The 20,894-nt window shown below is 36.1% G+C and overlaps 1 protein-coding gene across 6 annotated transcripts in view; it reads left to right on the forward strand.

The window, feature by feature from the left end:
• Positions 1-20,894, forward strand: part of LOC111045543 (supervillin) — a 212,396-nt gene that overhangs the window by 182,650 nt on the left and 8,852 nt on the right. For all 6 annotated transcript variants that reach the window (XM_039429203.1, XM_039429201.1, XM_039429200.1 and 3 more), the window contains 5 exons: positions 1,195-1,449; positions 3,255-3,427; positions 7,284-7,407; positions 16,474-16,674; positions 20,160-20,512. In XM_039429203.1, coding sequence (XP_039285137.1) covers positions 1,195-1,449; positions 3,255-3,427; positions 7,284-7,407; positions 16,474-16,674; positions 20,160-20,512 — 1,106 coding nt within the window. The remainder of the gene's footprint in view (positions 1-1,194; positions 1,450-3,254; positions 3,428-7,283; positions 7,408-16,473; positions 16,675-20,159; positions 20,513-20,894) is intronic.

Below are 20,894 nucleotides of genomic sequence, written 5' to 3' on the forward strand. Positions count from 1 at the left end.
AATTTCCTATCCCGTACGTGTATAAGCCAATTCTTTCCCCTATTGTGAACGGAGGGGGGTTGTTTCTTCTTTTCTATAATATTTGCTAAAGTTTACTGATATCAATTAATCATATACCGGTATTTGAATCCTTGATTGGTTGGGAGCTTTTAGTGGATTCGTTCATTCAAATGCACAGATTATCATCAATAACTAATTGTCACCTATTTTAGCAACTACGAACTTCAATGAAAAATACTAATAAAATTCAACTTCATGTTTATTGAACTCTAAATATTATATAGAACGAATTAATAAAAGTCAGGTAACATGTCAAATTTTCAAACAAAGTTACTCAGTAACTGATTCAGAAACAGAAGGTATATTCAATTTCAATCTATACATTTTGGGAACCTGCTAACTTGCTGCAACTAAATTCGGGCCTCGGTCATTCTATGTACTAAATTTCGAGTTAAATAAAAACAACAGTTTGGCACTCACCATTTCAACAATTTCAAATTTTACTTTTGAGACCTCTCAATCCAAAACTCAATGAACTCAGACGTTATGAAACTCACTACACTCTACTTAAATTCACGCACACAATTAACCTCTTGATTTTACATCTACGGATTCTATCAATTTTAGATTACTATACAAATTACAACAAAAGTACTGACAATGAAAAACTTTTCAATTTGTCCCTCTGGATGGGCCACAGACCCATTCAGAGGACCGAGGCTCGCGCACCGTTACATGATTTTCCGTTCACGTCTCAATACCAACTGTGGCCTTTTCACTGAAAATTATTCCCCCTCCACGAGCGTTGAGCATAACATCCAGTGGAAAAGCCAAAGCTGCAAAAAGGTCAATGGTCGTACAATTCCCAAATACAGTAGCTTTTTCGACAAGAAATTGAAACTGCATTTGAAAAATGCACGAAAATTGCTTTAATTTCGACAACTAAGCAACAAGTTAGCAAATTCAAACAAGACAGAGTAAATTCTCACACTAGAAACGCAGGGTTCAACATACTGTTAAAATCAAAAGTTCATTTCAGTTCAAAAACCTGATAAATAATATAAGATACACAAAAACAACTACAATAATACCCACTCAATATTCACACTATTACACTATTATTTTACAGAATAGATGTTTGTACACTTTGTAAAATTTCAGTGAAATGAATTAATTATTTGAATCGACCTGCAGGTAGAGAACTGAGCGGCCAACCTTCGAAGCACGCCGGATCGACAGGACGGGACCGTTGCGTGTACTTCACGTGGCAGGGCAGTGGGGCGACGCTCAATGACCAGGGCGCCGCGGCGCTCCTCACAGTACAGTTGGACCGGGAGAGGGGTGCCCAGGTGAGGGTGCCCCAGCACGCCGAGCCCCCGGCATTGTTGGCGCTTTTCCACGGCGCCGCCGTCTTCCATCAGGGTCGCAAGGGGGACAAGCGTCAGAATGGTGGGTGCTTATGACGTTGATCATTTTCTACGATCATGAAAATAAAAGTGTATTTGAGTTGAAATATGATTAATGTATTTGTGAATTTGGCAATAAATTTGATTTGATTTGAATATTAATAGCAGAAACTATGTAAATCTTGTTGAAGATTAACATAAATCAAGAATCGAGAATGTTTTATTGTCACAAACAAAATATTTGCATTGATAAAAGTCACTTTATATGGATACAATAACATTAATATTTGTATTCAATTTCTCATCATAATATTACGAATTGAAATACAGATAGGCCACTTGTAGTATCTTAAGTCACAAGGACGGGAAGGGGCTTTTTGCAGGCGAAAATGATGTTTCTAGTCGAGACGTTAGCCGAGACTAGAATTTCATTCGATCACTGCAAAAGACATTCACGTCCAAGTAACTTACACTATTTTTTGTCATGATAATCTAGAAAAGAATAATTGAGAAACAAAAAACTTTACCTGCAAAAAATATTTTTTTGTCAAAGTCATTCAATCTCAGATGTTTTCCATGCATGAAATCAAGCCGGTAAACAGCTGTTTGCAGAACAAATAAACATATGATTCTCATCACAGCATACTCTACTGTGATGAAACCATATGTTTTCCTTACAGTCGAGTATGTTTCCTAGTTCCGAAATAGGAACAGCAAAACTGCTACAAAAAACCCACCTTTAGCACTCCAGGTGGAAGTTTTGTCAACTTCCACAAAATTCCTGATTCGGAATTTGTAAACTAGGTTATGTTTATGGAATGCATGTAGTAACTTCAGCACAAGCAGGTAATGTTCTCTATTTCTCAGTTATTCTTCTTTAGATTATTATAACAAAAAAGTGTAGGACGTTACTTGGACCTGAATGTCTTTTGCAGTGCTCGAATGAAATTCTAGTCTCGGCTAACGCCTCGACTAGAAACATCATTCTCTCGCCCGCAAAAGGCCCCTTCCAGTCCATGTGACGTAAGATACTATATTCATGGATAAGAGTTACAGACCAGCATTTCCTCGATTGAATAAAATGCTTTCTTCTCCAATCATCTTTTTATTGTTCTCTTAAAAGTATCAAGATCATAATTTTGTACTTCCAGTGATAACCTGTTTTACTGTGGTAATAAAAGCTCAAAACAGAGCTCAATCTAAGAAAAATTCTAGTCCGACAGCCTCACCATAGAAAAAAAAATATATGGAGTGACTTGGCTGGCTCATATAAATAGCCCATCGATAATAATCCCTGCTAAATCACGTTTAGTTATTTTTTGTAATAAAGTTGATCATTACCATAGAGAAACAATAGCGTAAGTAGATATCCCATGGTATAGGGTGTTTATGTCGCAACTTCTACTGATTCTCAAGCCGATTACTGTCGATTATTGTAGATTTTTACTGTTTTGGCCGGGTGAGATTGTATGAACGGCACAATATGAGAGACTGCCAGCGTCACATAGCTTTATGGGAAAGAACTACGTGGACTATCGGCTTGAGATAACAGTAAAAGTTACGACATAAACGCCCTATACCATGGGATATCTACTCACGCTATTGTTTCTCTATGTTATTACTGAGTAAAGATACACACAACATCACTTCAAAAATTACATTAAATAATGAATTGATTGCAATTCTCCTGATAATTTCTTTCCAATATCCTTTGATTTTCCTATTTTGAATCGAATATGGTTATTTTGGTTAGATTTGATACTTTTTTGTAAAGGAGAGCAGAGTGCATATTGATTTGATAGTGGGCTAAATCAAATGATGATTGAAATTTTTCTGATTTTTTTGCAGACGAGTACAAACTATTCATTTGTAAGGGACAGGAGAACGAAGAAGCTGTTCTGGTTGAAGTGGCCTGCAGTATCAGGTCGCTGAGGTCGAAAGGATCCTTCCTTCTGGTTCAAAAATCCACGGGCCAACTCTATCTGTGGCACGGCTCCAAGTCTCTACCTCATTGCAGACAGGTAGAATAGAATAGAATAGAATAGAATATCTTTATTAGCCTCAATAGTACATCACAATTTGACATATAGGCCAGTCAACACAATACAATACAGCACAATAAAAACGGGCAATAAACCACTACAATAAACAGTCACAGTAGTACATTGGATTGAAATTCAAATATACATTATTTTTAATTCATTTCAAAATCCCTTGGATATAATTTTTTCTCCATATATTCTTTGACGGAGTAGAAGGGATTATCTAAGAGAAATTTTTCTAGCACATTTCTAAACCTTTTGTAATTAAGTTGTCTTATTTCAAAGGGCAGTCTATTCATAATTTTGATTGCGGCATTAGTGGGGCTTTGATCTGTCTTGTGGAGTCTGCTTCTTGCTAAATTCAAAGATTGACTTGTTCGAGTATTATGTGTGTGTGTAGCACTTCTCAACTCCATTTTATCGGGATTAGCTTTCAAGAACAGTAAACATTGTAATATGTATAATGAAAAGAGTGTTGATATACGCAATCCCTTGAAAATTTCTCTACAATGTTCACGAAATGGAGCTTTGGCAATGACTCTGACAGCCTTTTTCTGCAACAAAAAGATATCATGCGCTTGTGCTGCACAACCCCAGACTATTAGGCCATATTGGATATGCGACTGAAAAATGCCAAAATAGGCCTGACGAATGCCATCCTGGTCCAGCTCACCACAAAGACGTTTGAGGGCAAATACACTGCTGCTCAACTTATTTTTCAGACTGGCAATGTGATGGGTCCAAGTTAGAGTAGGGTCTACAATGATTCCCAAAAATTTCTGAGGCTTATTATTTGTGCTATTGGAAGCAGATCTACTTTTAAGCCCAAACGTGATTGTTGTTGTTTTATCTGCATTGAGAAGCAGCTCATTCGCATTCAACCACGTTTGAACTACCTTCAAATTAGATTCAGAAAGTGCCACAGCCTGAGTGTCATCTGAATGCCTATTGAGAACTGTGGTGTCATCTGCATATAAGACTATTTTCGATGGGACATTGATGCTCAAATCATCAATCATAATAAGAAAGAGCAAAGGACCCAGGACCGAGCCCTGAGGTACTCCACACTTAACAGACAAAGTACCCGAGCTTTTACCATCCACACATACATATTGAGTTCTGCCCTGCAAATAGCTGGAGAATAAATCCAGTGCTAATCCTTCAATCTGTAGGTGCTTCAATTTTTGCTAACAGGATGTCATGTGAAACACATTCAAAAGCTCTACTGAGGTCGCAGAATGATACAGCAGCAGAACATTTCTCCTCAAAACAGTCCAGAATTTCCTCCACCAATTTAATCAGAGCATGGGTAGTTGATAGGCCTTTTCGGAAACCGAACTGAGTCTTACAGAGCAAGTCATTCTCCTCCAAAAATTTGCAAAATATGCGAGTAGGCAGTTCTTTATACGAGTACCACACATTTGTGATACAAATACTTTTCTGTAACAAGAGTACACTTATATAATAAGTTAGTGTTTTGTGTTCACAACATCTTAATACACTAGTGTATTTTTCACTTGAACTGTCATGAAAACGTCGACAAAACGCGCGGTTAACGCCCTCATGTTTACGGTATCACAATTTCCAACGCACGACAAACGCGGCATTTACCGAGCGACAAACGTCATGTGTACAGGCCCTAATACTGTGTCGAGTTTCGATTGTATTAATTTTACAATGCCAACCTATTATTCATTCATGTTTTAGATTCAGTTAATTGTATATTGTAGAATAATTAATTGTTCATCAATAATACTGTGTCTAATAATAATAATAATAATTTATTAGAAAAGTGACAAATAGGGATGTAATGTTAATGATGGCAAAGGAATGTGAAGTTGTTGCGACTATAAAGAGAAGAAAATTGCAATATATTGCAATATATTTTATTTAATTGCAATACCATGTAATGAGGGGTGAAAAGTATGAGCTGTTGACACTTATATTGCAAGGAAGGATCATGGGAAAGAGGAGTGTGGGAAGAAGAAGGATATCCTGGCTGCGACTCAATAATTTAAGAGAATGGTATGGCTGCAACTCAAGGGAACTATTCAAGGCTGCAATCAATAAAGTGAAAATTGCCGTGATGATTTCCAATCTCCGATAGGAGAAGGAACCAGAAGAAGAAGAATTCTGTGTCGAGTTTCGATTGTATTAATTTTGATAAAATACAAACACAGTTTTGTCGTGCTTTATCACAACTATACATCTATTTTTTTCTCAGTACTCTACTAAATTAAATGTTTGAACTATTTTAAAAACCTACAGAAATTTAATTTGTCTCTTATTATAATATTATTCTATTCTCTCATTCTGTCTATAAAGCCTGGTTTTCATAAATAGAGTTAAGCTGGGTTTTCGTTTGTGCGTAAATGCCGTCATCGACCACGACAGTGTGGGGATCTCAGATTGGGTAGATTTGTCAATCTCTGATAAACTCAGACAGACAGACTGACAATCTCAGTTTATCAGAGATTGACAATGGTGTAATAACCGAAACCGGTCTTTCTAATTATCAATAAATCAGTGGTTTTTTGACAATTTCTTAGTCTTTTTCATTCAACAAGATTTCAATTTGTTTAATCAACCTGAAAGATTATGTTCAATTATGTTTTAATGGGGGAGGTTGAATTTATACTTTTTTATACTTTTAAATGGCAATATTTTGATATTATTAGATATGTTTGATTCTTGAATAATAAACACAAATAATGAAAAGTTATTTCATCAGGTGTTTTAGCACACTTGAAATTTGTACAATATGAATGTCAACCATGCTTGTCGTCGTCGACTGCGGAAATTTACCCACAAAGGGAGGTGCACCTTTAGTGGTAGAGTTCCCTGGGCAAGTACTAACTATCTTTTTAACTCTCCCAATGAAAACGTTCATGGTAGAGTACTAGTTTTTCGTAGAGTAGAGTGGGATAGTACTCTACCACTTGCCTTCCCCCACCACCGCGTCTCACTCTACTCTACCACTACTATGCTAATGAAAACAGTCTCGAGCTAGTAGAGTAGAGTCGTGCCGTAGGCTATCAATTTTAAGAAGTATTGTTAGTTATTAAAAAGTATTAATTTATTAAGATTAATAAAAAATGATAATTGACCGAGCGAAGTGAGGTCTAAGATTCAAGTCGACGGTTTGGCATTTCTCTTAATGTTTAAATGTTTATATGTTGCGCATTTACGGCGAAACACGGTAATAGATTTTCATGAAATTTGACAGGTATGCTCCTGTTTTGATTGCGCGTCGACGTATATGCAAGGTTTTTGGAAATTTTGCATTTTAAGGATAATATAGAAGGAAAAAGGAGCCTCCTGCTTACGCCAATATTAGAGCAAAAATCAGACTATAGAATTATTCATCATAAATCAGCTGACAAGTGATTACACTGATGTGTGGAGAAGTCAGTCTATTGCTATATTTCCATAAGGTCTATAGTTTCAATGAGGTACTTGTGGATGAGAATACTGCGTGAGGTCTACTGTTCACAAAACTACTAGTTTATTAAAGTGTTAAAAAAAGTATTGACATTTTAGGTTGGTTCTGTTCACAAGACCACTTAGACAACACAACTACTATTCTCAATTCTAGTGAAAACAGTTACTCGACCATGTAAGTAGAGCAGAGTAAGCTCGGTAGAGTTAGTATGCCAATTACTCGACTACTAACTCTACTAGTGAAAACCAGGCTTAACTATTCTCTACTGTTAGAAATTAATATAAGGTGAAACGCTTCGCTTCACTATTCGGTAAAGTGAATAAAACTTCTCATTTTTCTATCTTACTAGTAATTTTATTTTGGTTGTTTTTGAAAGTTCTATTATTTTTGCAGGTTGCAGCTTTTGCCGTTGACAAGCTGACAGATGGAGACATGGCTGAACTGGGATTGGGACATCTGGAAGAAGTTGGCTTCAAGGAAATTGAAGAAGGATCTGAACCCAAAGAGTTTTTCGCTGGTAACTTATAAAATATTTTTAACTCGCAATCTCTCAATTGAAATTTGAATTGAATTTAATTTATTGTCAAAATTCACATGCAAATAGGCTACTTGTACAATACAATTACCAGAGTATACAATATACATTTACCTACAAATAGACATTGATTGTAACTTGCACAACAATAATTATCAATGTAATATTCGGCACTACCAACATAAGATTCCTTGTGTGTTGGCAATGAGTTGCGGTTAACTTATTCTGCTTCAATTCTAGTCAAGTAAGAAGAGATATACAAATTAAATTTAATAAAGCTAAAGAAAGCATTACACCTAATATACAAAATCTCAAACTCAGAAAAAATTAAGAATAGTACAAATTCAAATTCATATATTTGCCATAAAATAAAAAAATATGTTTATATATATTATTTTTATATTTATAAAATCAATTACATACAAATTTTTATAAAATAAATATTCTTGATTACGATATGGCACCACCGGCAAAGAACATCTTGTGCGCCGGCAGTGAGTTTGAGAATCTGTGATAAACATGTCAAAATAAAAGGAAAAATAGAACTTATTATAGGCTAAACAACTAATCTAAATAAAACTTAATATCAGCAATTATTTTCCCTACATCCATTTTTCTCAGTCTAAGGGTGTGATCACATTGAATGCGAATAGGTGCAAGTGCAAGTTGTTTATGCATGACCAAGCGTGTAGATGAGAAACAAAATCTGGAGAGAGCACTGAACGTGTGGATTTGGAGGTTGCAATAAGTCAATCAGTGTGAGTAGCCACATGCAAGCTCAAAGGAAAGAACATATAGAACAATAGAAGGATATAAATTAAATGATAGAAGGGCTCATTCTTCTGAGATCACAACGTGTTTCAATGGCACTTTTCAGATTTTGTTATTCGACTCATGCATGATCTGACGTGCATGATAAGGTGCGTACAGATATACGCGCCGCGAACATGAGCAATTCACTTTTAATCAGCTGACTATATCTGTATTTTTACAGAAACGGTATAAGATATAGATATAAAAAGCTTGGCATCAGCTGATTAAATAGTTATTTGTGCAACTAGTGCGCAAAGTGACAGTTTGCTGCACCGAAAGAAACGTTTACGCCCGAGCCGTAGGCGAGGGCGGAATGGTTTGTTGAGTGCAGCAGAGGATCTTTACGCACGTATTTCACATTAAGTTTTTCCTACAGTTACCATTGAATATGAAAAGTGGGTAATTATGGGTAAAATTGCCTGAAATGCATCAAATGTTTTTCTGTGTAATTTTATTATTGATAAAAACCTCAATTCTAAAATCCTAAAGACCTCGTTGTCCTTGGTTATAATATATAATTAATAATAATTAGCGCGTTGTGCTTGGTTGCACCTCTGCTCACTATAGCAGCCACAGCAGTCACTGTTACCAACTTCATTTTGATTTTGCTGCACTGTTGCTCCATATAACCTACTAAAGCTAAGGTTATCTAAGAAGATGACAAGTTTTTAAAAACAAATTTTATTCACCGAATCGTCGGACATAACCCCGACGTTCAGAGTTGAAGAATGAAAACGGACTAAGCACGGCGCGCAGGCCGCTAATTGGTTTTATTGAATACTAATGCTGACTAAGCTCACTACTACTAGCACACCTATAACTCCTCCACCCCAAAATTTTTCATCGTCCTCGATGATTGGACTTAAAGTTCATAATTTGGGTATAGCATACACCAAAGTTGGGGGTTGTTGTGGAGTATTTAACAATGATACATTTCTAGGCTTCGAAGCATGACTACGATATAAAAAGACTATAAAAACCAATACAAAAATAGAAATAGCAACTAACAAATACATTATATTCTCACTACCATAATCGTTAAACAAAGATAAATCATTAAAATTATAATTCTGTTTCTCAAAGGTTGACATGTTTTTCATATTATCTAGTTCTTCTATCAATAAAATCTTATCAGGAATATTAATCAATTTAAATGATTTAGACATTTTGAAAGTAGAAGGAAGACGTTGGTCTTTCATTACATCTCCATTATCTAAATGAATAAGAAATGATTTTGAAGGATTTATTTTATCATTATTGATTTTGATATGTGATTGACCATATCCATAGATACAATTACATAATTCATCATAGTTCATAAAAGGAATAGGTTCAGAAATATAATTACGTTGACAATTGGTCAATTCATTATTTTCTAAGATATCCTCAATACAAAGATCATTGATTTTACGCATTGTTCGACAATAAGAGGCGTTGAGATCATGTAGACATTGGTCTAGTACCACTAAGCCTGATTCAGCTACAGAAATTAATTTCTCACTGACATTCATTGTATAAAAATGATTATTTAGGAATACAGGATAATTGATGAGACGATAGGTATCAAGCATAGCGCTTCTCATGGGAACGGAAATAAAATATGTAATAAAATTCTCAGAGATAGTACAATGAACTGTGCTTAATTTCCACAGCGTTTCAATATTCTCACTAGCAATTTTTCCTCTGTGGGAAAGTGTGATATTTACAAAGTCAGATTTATGGATAATTGAATAATGAATTTTCGAATTGGAACAAAACTCTATACTATCTAATAATGCATTTACTTTGATCTCCATTAACTCTAGATTCAAATTGATTAAAGATATAGTTAAAATTTGATTCAATACAGTTGCTTGTGAATGAGTCACATTCTTAATCAAATCATTATTACTATTAATCCTATTCAAATCGTAATTAAACTTATCAACTAAATTATTATTTACAACAATATTCTTCTTTTCATTTTCAATAAGGATCTTCTCATTCTCTTCTAATTGGTTAATAATTTGATCATAATTATTTTTATCATCTGCATCTAAGTTACCAGTAAACCAGGAGATAGCTTTCCCTAATCCATTAAACAGTCCTCTCTTTTTGCGAGATGAAGGATATGAAGGAAACAATAAACTTAATTTTTCGAAAAGATTGTCACGCATTTGCATGAAGGGAATCATAAGTTTTTTCAATGATGGTGATACATTTTGCAACTTGTCAATAGAATCTGATAAATCCTTAATTTCTATCTTAATGCTACTTATATTAGAATAATGTAAGAATGTCAATGTCTCGTTTATGTACATATGTCGTTCAATTTGTACTGGTATGAGTCCGGCTGTGTTAGTCAAGTCCACTAGCTCGTACGCTTGTACCAGGGGTTGGTAATGGAGGATTAGAGCCAGAAGCAGTATTATCTGTAACAATACGTTTCTTTTTCACTTTCCTATTTCGTTTCAATCTATTGGGATGAAGTTTCAAAGTTCTTTTCTTAGATTGATACGTATTTTCACCTATCTTTTTTGCTTCAAAGTATTTTGGGAGATATTTCTTGTTCTGAATACTTCTCACATATCTTACGTCATCTGAATAATTTGGGGGTTCTTCACGATTTTTGTTAAGTTTCTCTGTTCTCTTTTCTTTCTCATGATCAGTTTTCTTTTTGATGATATCACGGAAAGTTTCCAACTCTTGGAAATATCTGTCAGCTAATTCTTCAGTAATTTGCACTGGAGTTTTATCCAAGGTATTGAAATGTTTGAATTTGCCGAAAGTTAATTCTAGTGGGGTCATTTGGTGAGTCGAATTCAAAGAGTTGTTGTATGTGATAATAGCAAGATCTAGTTTCTCTTTGAAAGATGCTTGTGGCATTTCAGTTCCAATTCCAGTGAGCAATTCGACCAGAGTGGAATGCGCACGTTCTATCGAACCTTGGCTATCTGGATGTCCAGATGAAGCGTAATGGGGTGTTATCTCATATAATGCTAAAAATTGTCTCACAAGAGCATTATCAAATTCCTTTCCTCCATCCATACACATTGTGTCGGGGATTGGATATTTTGAAATGTAATCTTTCAGCGCTTTCGTTATGGCAGGGCCATTAACATTATCAATCACAAAAGCTTGGAAGAATTTAGAAAATAAGTCAATCGTGGTCATCACTTTATGGGATTCGAACGAAAATACGTCTACTTGAATTTTCTCGAAAGGTCGCATTGGGGTAGGTGTTACTTGATACTGAATTTTAACAGGTCTTCGGTCGTATTTTGTGCGTAGACATGTTGGGCAATTATTTACATAATTCGTTACATCACTATGCATATTGGGCCAATAGTAATTACGTCTCAATTTCAAATAGTTTTCGTTTATTCCACGATGGAATGTTTTACCTTCATGATAAGATGAAACGAGTTCTTTCTGTTCTTCCACATCGGTTACATCTGATAATTTTATCTTATAAATTTTGAATTTCGTAGTTTGACTTGCCTCTTTCAGTTTTTCAATCAAAAAATAGAGAATGCTTTCCGCAATGGGCTCGAATTTCTTGTTAGGACTTTCGAAAACAATACCGTAGGTGAGATCTGGTTGGAAATAAGTTTTCAACTTCTCTAAGTTATTTGAAATATCATTTTTCGAAGAGACAGTGATGTTGACTCTGTTCTTATTGAACACTTTCATGAAATGAATTCCAAATTTTCCACGTTTTAGAACAATTTGATATTTCTCTTTGTTGATAGGAGAACTGTCGCCTACTATAGCGGCTCGGTCATCAGATGATTCTTGTGAATGAATCGTGACTAAAGAGTCATTGTCGTTTTCCATTTCATTGTTTTGATCTGGAGGCACGTTCAGGTTTTGATTTGGAAATAAATCTGCTAGTACTTGATCTAGGTCAACATCAGTTTCATTCATTAATTCATCCATTGGTATTTCAAGAGAATTTGTAGGTGAATTGAGTTGAGGTATTTCTTCTGAATCTAAATTAACAAGAGTTTGAAAGTCAATTATTTCGTTATTCAGTACTTCTGAAGCTTTAATCGGATTTCGAGATAATGCGTCGGCGACTACATTCGATTTTCCTTTTAAATATTCCACAGTGAAATCGTACTCTTCCAAAAGAAGTTTCCATCTTAAGAGTTTGGAATTTGGTTCTTTCAGGTTCCTGAGCCAAACAAGGGGTTTGTGGTCTGTTTTAACAACAAATTTTCTACCATATAAATAAGGTCGAAAATGTTTTATGCTCCAAACGATACTTAATAACTCTTTCTCAATGGTTGGTAGATTACATTCTGCTCTATTGAGAGTACGGGATGCGTATGAAATTGGGAGGTCGGATCCATTTATGTTCTGTGAAAGGACACTGCCGATAGCATAATTTGATGCGTCTGTCGTCAGAGTAAATGTTTTCTCAAAATTTGGAAATGTCAATATGGGTGAATTACACAGAGCTTGTTTCAAGTTATTGAATGCTTCTTTGTATTCAGTGTTGTTGACATTGATTTTTTCGTCTTTTCTCAAGGCTCTAGTTAGAGGTTGGGCAATTTTCGCATAGTTTTTAATGAGTTTTCTATAGAATCCGGTCATACCAAGAAATTGTTTTATTTCTTTAACGGTTTTCGGTATAGGAAACTGTGAGACAGCTTCGATTTTGGCAGGATTAGGACGAATTCCATCCTTTGAAACAATGTGTCCTAAAAACAATAATTCCATGTTACAAAAGTTTGTTTTATCTAGTTGAATCTTCAATTGATAATCTCTCAATTTCTTGAATACTCTTCTCAAATCTTTCAGGTGTTCTTCAAATGAGTCAGAAAAAATTATTATGTCATCCATATACACTAATGCATTTGGAGTGTCACAAAATATAAGATTCATAGCTCTCATGAAGCTTGGTGGTCCGTTCTTTAGGCCGAAAGGCATCCTTACGAACTCGTAATGACCGTCGTCTGTGCTGAATGCAGTTTTAGGAATATCTGCTTCTTCTACTTCGAGTTGGTGGAAGCCAGATGCTAAATCTAAACTCGTAAAATAAGTTGCTCTTCCAATTTTTCCAAAAAGGTCTTCTATGTTTGGGAGAGGGAACTTGTCACTTTTTGTCTTGTCATTAATTTTTCGGTAGTCAATTACTAAACGTACTTTACGTTTTCCTGAATTGTCAAGCTTTTTTGGTACTACCCAGAGTGGGGAATTGTAAGGTGAATTTGAAGGTCGGATAATTTTTCCGTCAAGTAATTTTTGAACTTCGATTTTTATATCGTCTCTGAAGGCTACGGGATACCTATAATTTTTGGTATATACAGGAGAATCGTCAGTTGTCTCAATCCTATGTTTTAGTAAGTGAGTTGCAGTCAGTAAAGTGTTTTCTAATTTTAGTATGTCTTGGAATTCATGAACTAAATTTACAATTTGGTCTTTGTCACGTCTGTCAATATGGTCAAGTTGAATGATTTGGGAGATTTCGTCATGAGTCAAGGATTTCTCGGAAGGAGAACAATCCATTAATTCGCACTCTTCGATTTCAAGACACTCGATATTTACATCTCTTTCAACATCGGAAAAATATTCAAATTCACAAAAATCTCTATCAGTTACATTTACAAGTATTTCATTCAATTCTAAAGCTGGTATATTCGTTATGCCTAGCTTTGCATCTGATCTGTTTATCAGGGGTAGTTTCAAAGAATTAATTCCCTTGTGAATTTTAACAGGAGTAAGTCCATTCAAAATAAATGTTTTGTCAGGGGTAATCATACAGTTTGTTTGAAAATCAATTTGAGCTCCAATTCTACTGAGGGTTTCGTGACCTAGCAAAATATCGTAATTAGAACTAAAGTCATGTACAAAATACAATTCATTACTTAAACTAGCATGCACGGAACTTAAATCTAAATTAACACGCCAATGTCCTGTAGCTTCTCCGGCTGGTGTTTTGATTTTGAATTCATATTTTTCTACATTAATACACGGGAAAGTCTTATTATCAGTTCTTACAAAATTATATTTGGATCCAGTATCAATTAATATTTTACAATCATTTACACACAGGAATGGCAACTCGTTCTTTTCACAATAGTTCATTTCAATCACCTCTGATTGCTTTGAGTGTTGTCTGCTCCTAAAAAATCATGGAAAGCTTCGGCGAGTTTGTCGACTTTGTCTGATAGCTGTTGAAATTTGGAGTTATCGACTTCTTCAGTTGTTTCAACTGGTTCAGTCAAATGAACTGAATTTGATTTTCTTAGATTCGAAACGGTTCGCATTGATACGTCAGTATTTTGGCGATTTTGATTTTGTTGAAATCTATTCTGGTTATTCACATTCTGATTAGGATTTCTGTGTTGAAAGTTTTGAAAGTTCTGAGGTTTGAATTGTTGAGATTGAAACTGTTGGTGTTGATTATTTTGACGAAATTGATTTGGAAATGATTGTTGTTTGTTTGCTTGAACATGTTGAGAGTTTTGAAATTTAGATTGGTTGTTGTTGTGATGAGATTTATCATGGGTATTGTAGCTTTTGTAGTGCATTTTTGAAACATCGGTTGAAAAGTTCAAGTGTTTTAAAACAGCATTGCTTTCACTAATGATAGCTTGTCTTGCGTCTTGTAGATTTTTCACTCGTAACGTTTGAAGGTGGGCTCCTAGCTGGTATGGAAGTCCTTCAACTAGAACATTGATAACTTGTTTGTCTAGTTGGTTAGTCACAAAGTCCAAAAATTCACCGTGAACACCGTCAAGTTTGTGCCTACAAATTATGGTGGTACGTTTTTCTTCAAGTGTATTCACAAATACTAGAGGATGTTGTTTTGGATTTGGTTTAAGCGTTAAAAGTTCTGATGTGAGTTGATGCACTGATCGATTGTCTGCAAAATTGTTTTTCAAGATTGTGATTACTTCTTTAACTGATTTGCAAGTACTGTTTATTACTACAATTTTGGCCATATCATGGAGTCTTTTCTTGATTTGAAATAATAAACGGAAGTGATTGGCTGGGGCTTCAATAATGTCACTTGTACAATATCCAGTTAGTAGAGTTTCTACCACTTCAAGAAATGATATGAGTTCAATTGGATTTCCGTCATAATCGGGGATTAGATCGAGATCACCCTTAGGTAATGGTTTTGAAATAGTCGGTACCTGTGCTGCAGATGCTTGTTGCTCTGGCTGCAGGGGTGCCGCTGCTGCTGCGTCATTCATGTTGTCTTCGGCAGGAGGTGGTGTTGGTGGCTGTAGTCGAACGTCTTCGTCTTCTTCTTCTTCTGCTTCCTCAAGCAATTTCCTGAGTGAGGGTCGATGGTTCAACCTCAAGGAATCTGGATGACAGGAGTTGAATGAACGTCTGCCGGCCAGGATTAAGTTGATGATGATACCACTTCACTTTTATAGCACATTACTTCACCAAACTTCCGATCGCGGATTCAAGTCGAAACGGGTGTTAAGAATTAAAATTCACAGAAAAACCCGAAATTTTGATCGCGAATTTTCCTTCACCCGTCCCTGTTCGGGCGCCAGCTAAGGTTATCTAAGAAGATGACAAGTTTTTAAAAACAAATTTTATTCACCGAATCGTCGGACATAACCCCGACGTTCAGAGTTGAAGAATGAAAACGGACTAAGCACGGCGCGCAGGCCGCTAATTGGTTTTATTGAATACTAATGCTGACTAAGCTCAGTACTATTGCTAATCAAACACTGCCATTATAACTTGGACGTCACTCTAAGATCTTTGGCCTGGTACAAGAACTACCTATGTCAAAATATCAACTTTCTCACAAATCAGCTTGAAAGATCACCTTGTATTTTCGAACTGCGGCATTTCGATACGGAAATGCGAGTGCTAGAAGTGCGGAAGTCAACATTGGTAGTTATGGCACGGATTATGAATGACAATCTAAAAACATATGTCGTCATTGGTAGTTTTCGCACTCTGAGATTGGTAGACAAATTGACATTGACAATTGGTAGACAATCATGACATTGGTAGTATAAATTTTATAACCTTTTATTGCTTTGAGATAAGACATTGGCTCTTCTGGAACTGAAAATAATCGATATTAGTGATGTATTGGTGTATTAAACTTATTTTTGAAAAAAATACATTGGTAGTTTTTACTTGAAGCTGAATACTAAACAATCACTGATGATGAAGTGCTTTTAAATTATATTTTTGCTCAAATAAATAATGTAGAAGTGTCACATCTCTTTCGTTTCATCTTATTAATTGAGTTTGTTGTATTTTTTGCAGGTCTCGGTGGATGCAACCGACAGTTGTACGTTTCACTGCTGAACTCTGATCTATCCTACGATTGGACGCCACGCCTCTTCCACATGACCAGCGTTCTGGGACAATTCACTGCTGTACCGGTTGTACCACCGTGCGGTCACCCCACGCTCGCCTGTCCCTTTCCCTACATACAGAACGATCTCTATTCTGCCAGTCAGCCAGGTAATTGTAAAGAAATGTTGAGAATGTAATTTCAATTTTAAAATATGAAGGTGCGTAGACTCATGCGCCACAAACATGCGCATTTCACTTTCTATTAGCTTATTTATTTATATTTTTAATGATATGTCATATTATAAAGATTTTGTAATATGTTTTGAATATTCTAATTGGCAATAAATGAAATTGAATTGATGCAATGCTTATTATATCTGTATTTGTACAGAAACAGTAATGCCTAGTTTACACATTGCCAATTGGCAAGACGATTGTCAGAAGACAAATGACTGGCATGAAATTATTGTCTTCGTATAAACACTTTAGGATAATTGTCTTGCCAATTGGCCCGAAATTCAACTGTCTCCTGGAGTAGACTATGGACCAATTATGTAAGGAGCGGATGGAGAAGCCTCCAACAAATATGTAATCAGGTGCCTTCACAAATTATGTAAGCAAGCGGTGACACTTCCACTAAATTATGTAACGGGGGAAAAACTATATATGTAATTACGATGAAGAAAGACTGAAACTATAACCAATAGATTGGGTGGGTGTAAAGATAAAATCAAAGGTGAACAGTTACTATAACATTTAATGAAACTTTATCCTATATTTACATTTAAAACAATCAAGATTACTTTATTAGAAGAACACAATATTAAGGGCGTCTTGCTTTGCTGCATTGAATCAATTTTTGTGGTAATGGAAAATATAAAAGAAAACTCAAAAGGATAACACCTACCTTTCCAAAGATCGCTTCCCCCTTTGGCATTCACTGGTTGAAACGCGACTTTACAGTTAGTATTTAAAAACAAAATTAACTGAACCAATGAACAGGTTCAGAATCTGTCTCCCTTAATAATACAATTATTTTAAACTGCCAGATCTGTGACAGAATAACTGTATGAAACGAAACAAGTCTATCCCTTCCACTGACTTTACTCACAGTCCTAACGAACGAACTATGGACAGTCAATTGGGCCCAGCGAGCCCCCCCACCACTCGGAATCTGAGTTGTCGCGTCAATTGGCGCTGTGTGTGAACGGTGTAGGCCAGTCTTGTTTTTGCCAGTTCAGTCACAACAGATGACGAGAACTCGGACATGTTTAGCTGTCAACTGACGTGCCAATAGTTGGCCGCGTATAAACATCTTCTCGTTTAACCTCGTCGGCCTCCGACAATCCGCAACCACGTGATGATAATTGTCCAAATACAACTGTCTCGCCAATTGGCGATGTGTAAACTAGGCTTAAGATACAGATATAATCTGTTGATGAAAAATGAAGTACGAGTGCTCATTGAGCATGAGTTTGTACACACCTCTAGTTCGATTGAAAAAGCTAGCAATTGCTAATTCTATGTCATTTTCAAGCTGGGATTCGAGTCAGCTGTATAATGTCAACTGTATAGCTAGAAATAATGACTAGTGGCTGCTAGTCACTAGATTCCAGTTTTTATTCAATCGACTCATAAAGGTCCACACTATGCCGAATGGGGTCTATCGACTCTGTTGAACAAGTGTGGACATGTCGCCCGCCTTTGTCGAATCATGTCGGCCTGAACCGAATTCAACCCGAATCAAGTCGGTATGGATCAAAGAAGTCAAATCGACATCAGTAGTGTGGGCGTGTTAAACCGGGTTGCGCAACATTTCACACTATTGTTTTATTTGAAATTTTTTTCAAGTTTATATTATTATATTAATATATCCATCACATTACATTAATGTGATGGATTGGAGTGACGACCAAACAAATTTGAATCATCAACATCATTATGCAATAAATCTTTCAGTACTATACTTTTTTCTGTCTCGGACAAAGCTGGGCCTTGCCCAAGACCTCCTTGGGCGGCGACGACGGCAATCATGCTGACTTCTTGCATCTGCAATGATAATTGCAGCAGCCGCCACTGCAGCGTCACTCATTTATTCTTTAACTTTAATTCAAATTCACTTCCACTGGCATGTGCCGCTCGACTAGTCCACATTTACGGAGGTATGTGGATAAGTCAAATATCGAACGACACGTGTCGGCATAGTCTGGACGCGGCTACATGTAACATGTGAAAATATTAATTTATTATCGAAAAAAAACATTTTAAAATCTATATATATAAAAGCGAAATGGCACTCACTGACTGACTGACTGATTGACTGACTGACTGACTCACTCACTCACTCACTCACTCGCATAACTAAAAATCTACCGGACCAAAAACGTTCAAATTTGGTAGGTATGTTCAGTTGGCCCTTTAGAGGCGCAATAAGAAATCTTTTGGCAATATTTTAACTTTAAGGGTTGTTTTTAAGGGTTTAAAGTTCGTCTTTTAGCATGTATATTCTTCTTCTCTCAATCTCTAAATTATAATTGAAATTTCCATATCATATGTTACTATAGAACTATAATCTAGATAGAGTACCTCTTCGAAACAGTTGTTAACTGGCAACTAAATTAATAATTTTGTCAGGCTGGCATTAAGTTGAGTTGACTTTGTTAGGTTGGCACCAAGTTGAAGATTTGAATGCATTTATCGCGGAAAAATTGATTGGGCACTGCTACTTCAATCCTGGGAATATTATATTACTAGCCGTCAGGTTCGCTTCGCTCGCCATATCCGTTTAGCCAGACGTTTAATCTGGACCCCCGACTGGATTGTCCTAACATGATAAAAATGCAGGCGAGCGAAGCGAGCCTGCTGATCTCATTCTTGGACGATCCAGTCGGGGGTCCAGGGGGCGGAGCCCCCTGGCTAGACGGATATGGCGAGCGAAGCGAGCCTGACGGCTAGTAGGAAATAATATCATGTTTTCATTTTGTGTCATATTTCTCTCATTTCCTTTGTAGTAGTGACTGTTATATTATGTGGTATGTGTGATAAACTAATATGTATGAGTTGAAACTCTATCCCTGAGGCAAGCCATCTACCACAGAATGAAGATCTAACTAGGAGGCTGAAGAGGAGGAAGCCTTTTGAACTAGTTTGAAATCAATTTGTGATAGTGGATACAGACTATATAAAACTTGAATTTCACTCTAACAATGAATCTTTTATTTTAGAAACAACACATGTCTACAAAATGATATTTTTCAGGAACAAAGAAAAACATAATTCCAACTAAACTACCAGTACAATCTCGGCTTATTTTTTTCATATTCAAAAAACTCAATTCTGAGATGATTGCTCAATTTATTTCTTCAATATGTCAATTCCATTTTATTCAATAAAAATTTGGATATGTGTGGTTTCTCTATGAAACGATGTATTTAAATTATAAGAATTCATTTCAGTTGAAAAGTGAAAATAACAAAAAAAATGAAATATGTTGTTTCTCAAATAAGCGATTCCTAATAAAAATCAAGACTGAACCTATGAATAATAATATAATATTAATAATAATAATAATAATAATAATATTAAAAATGCAACTACAAATGATGATTTTAAGTGAAAATATTTTATTTTAGTTTATTGTGTGTTTGTGACAGCCATGTTCCTTTTGGACGCGGAAGACGTGATCTGGCTGTGGCAGGGCTGGCTGCCGTCAGTGGACGAGTCCGGCTCCGGCTCCGGTTCCGGTTCGGACGCGGACGACGCGGATGCCGCCCTGGGTGGCGGAAGCGGAAGTAGCGGAAGCAGAAGTGGCGTGCGGTGGCAGGCGGAGCGGCGCGCAGCCATGGCGACTGCGCTCGCCTTGTGGCGCGCCAAAAAGGGGGCGTCGGAGTCGAAGGGGGCGGAGTCAGGTGTGCTGCTTGCCTATGCCGGTCTGGAGCCTCTACAGTTCACTAACCTCTTCCCCGATTGGACCGATCGCGATGATATTGCCGAGATCAATATTGCCGTGAGTAGACTAGCTTTCATACTAGCCTATTATATACAGAGTGAGTCATATACTAGTTTGAGTGTAGTAGCATATACTTATATTTATTTTTGTAAAGCTTTTTTGTATTTTGTTTTTGACAAATAAAATTCATTCATTCATTCATATGTATGGAAACCCTTCAATAAGTTTGAGACTGTTGTAGATATAATACTGTAACTTTCAGGATAAGTTACTGGATTACTGGACAAATACTCTACCTTTTGACGTACAACTGAATTTCAACCTCTCATAAGGGGGTGACTTAAGGGTTGTAGCTCGAATATTTTAAATGTAAACATCCATTTTGTGGTACATCATTTTAAAGGCCTTTTTAAACTAAGAAAGATGACATCAATTAAAA

This window comes from Nilaparvata lugens, chromosome 5, assembly GCF_014356525.2.
Source record: "Nilaparvata lugens isolate BPH chromosome 5, ASM1435652v1, whole genome shotgun sequence".
NCBI lineage: Eukaryota > Metazoa > Arthropoda > Insecta > Hemiptera > Delphacidae > Nilaparvata > Nilaparvata lugens.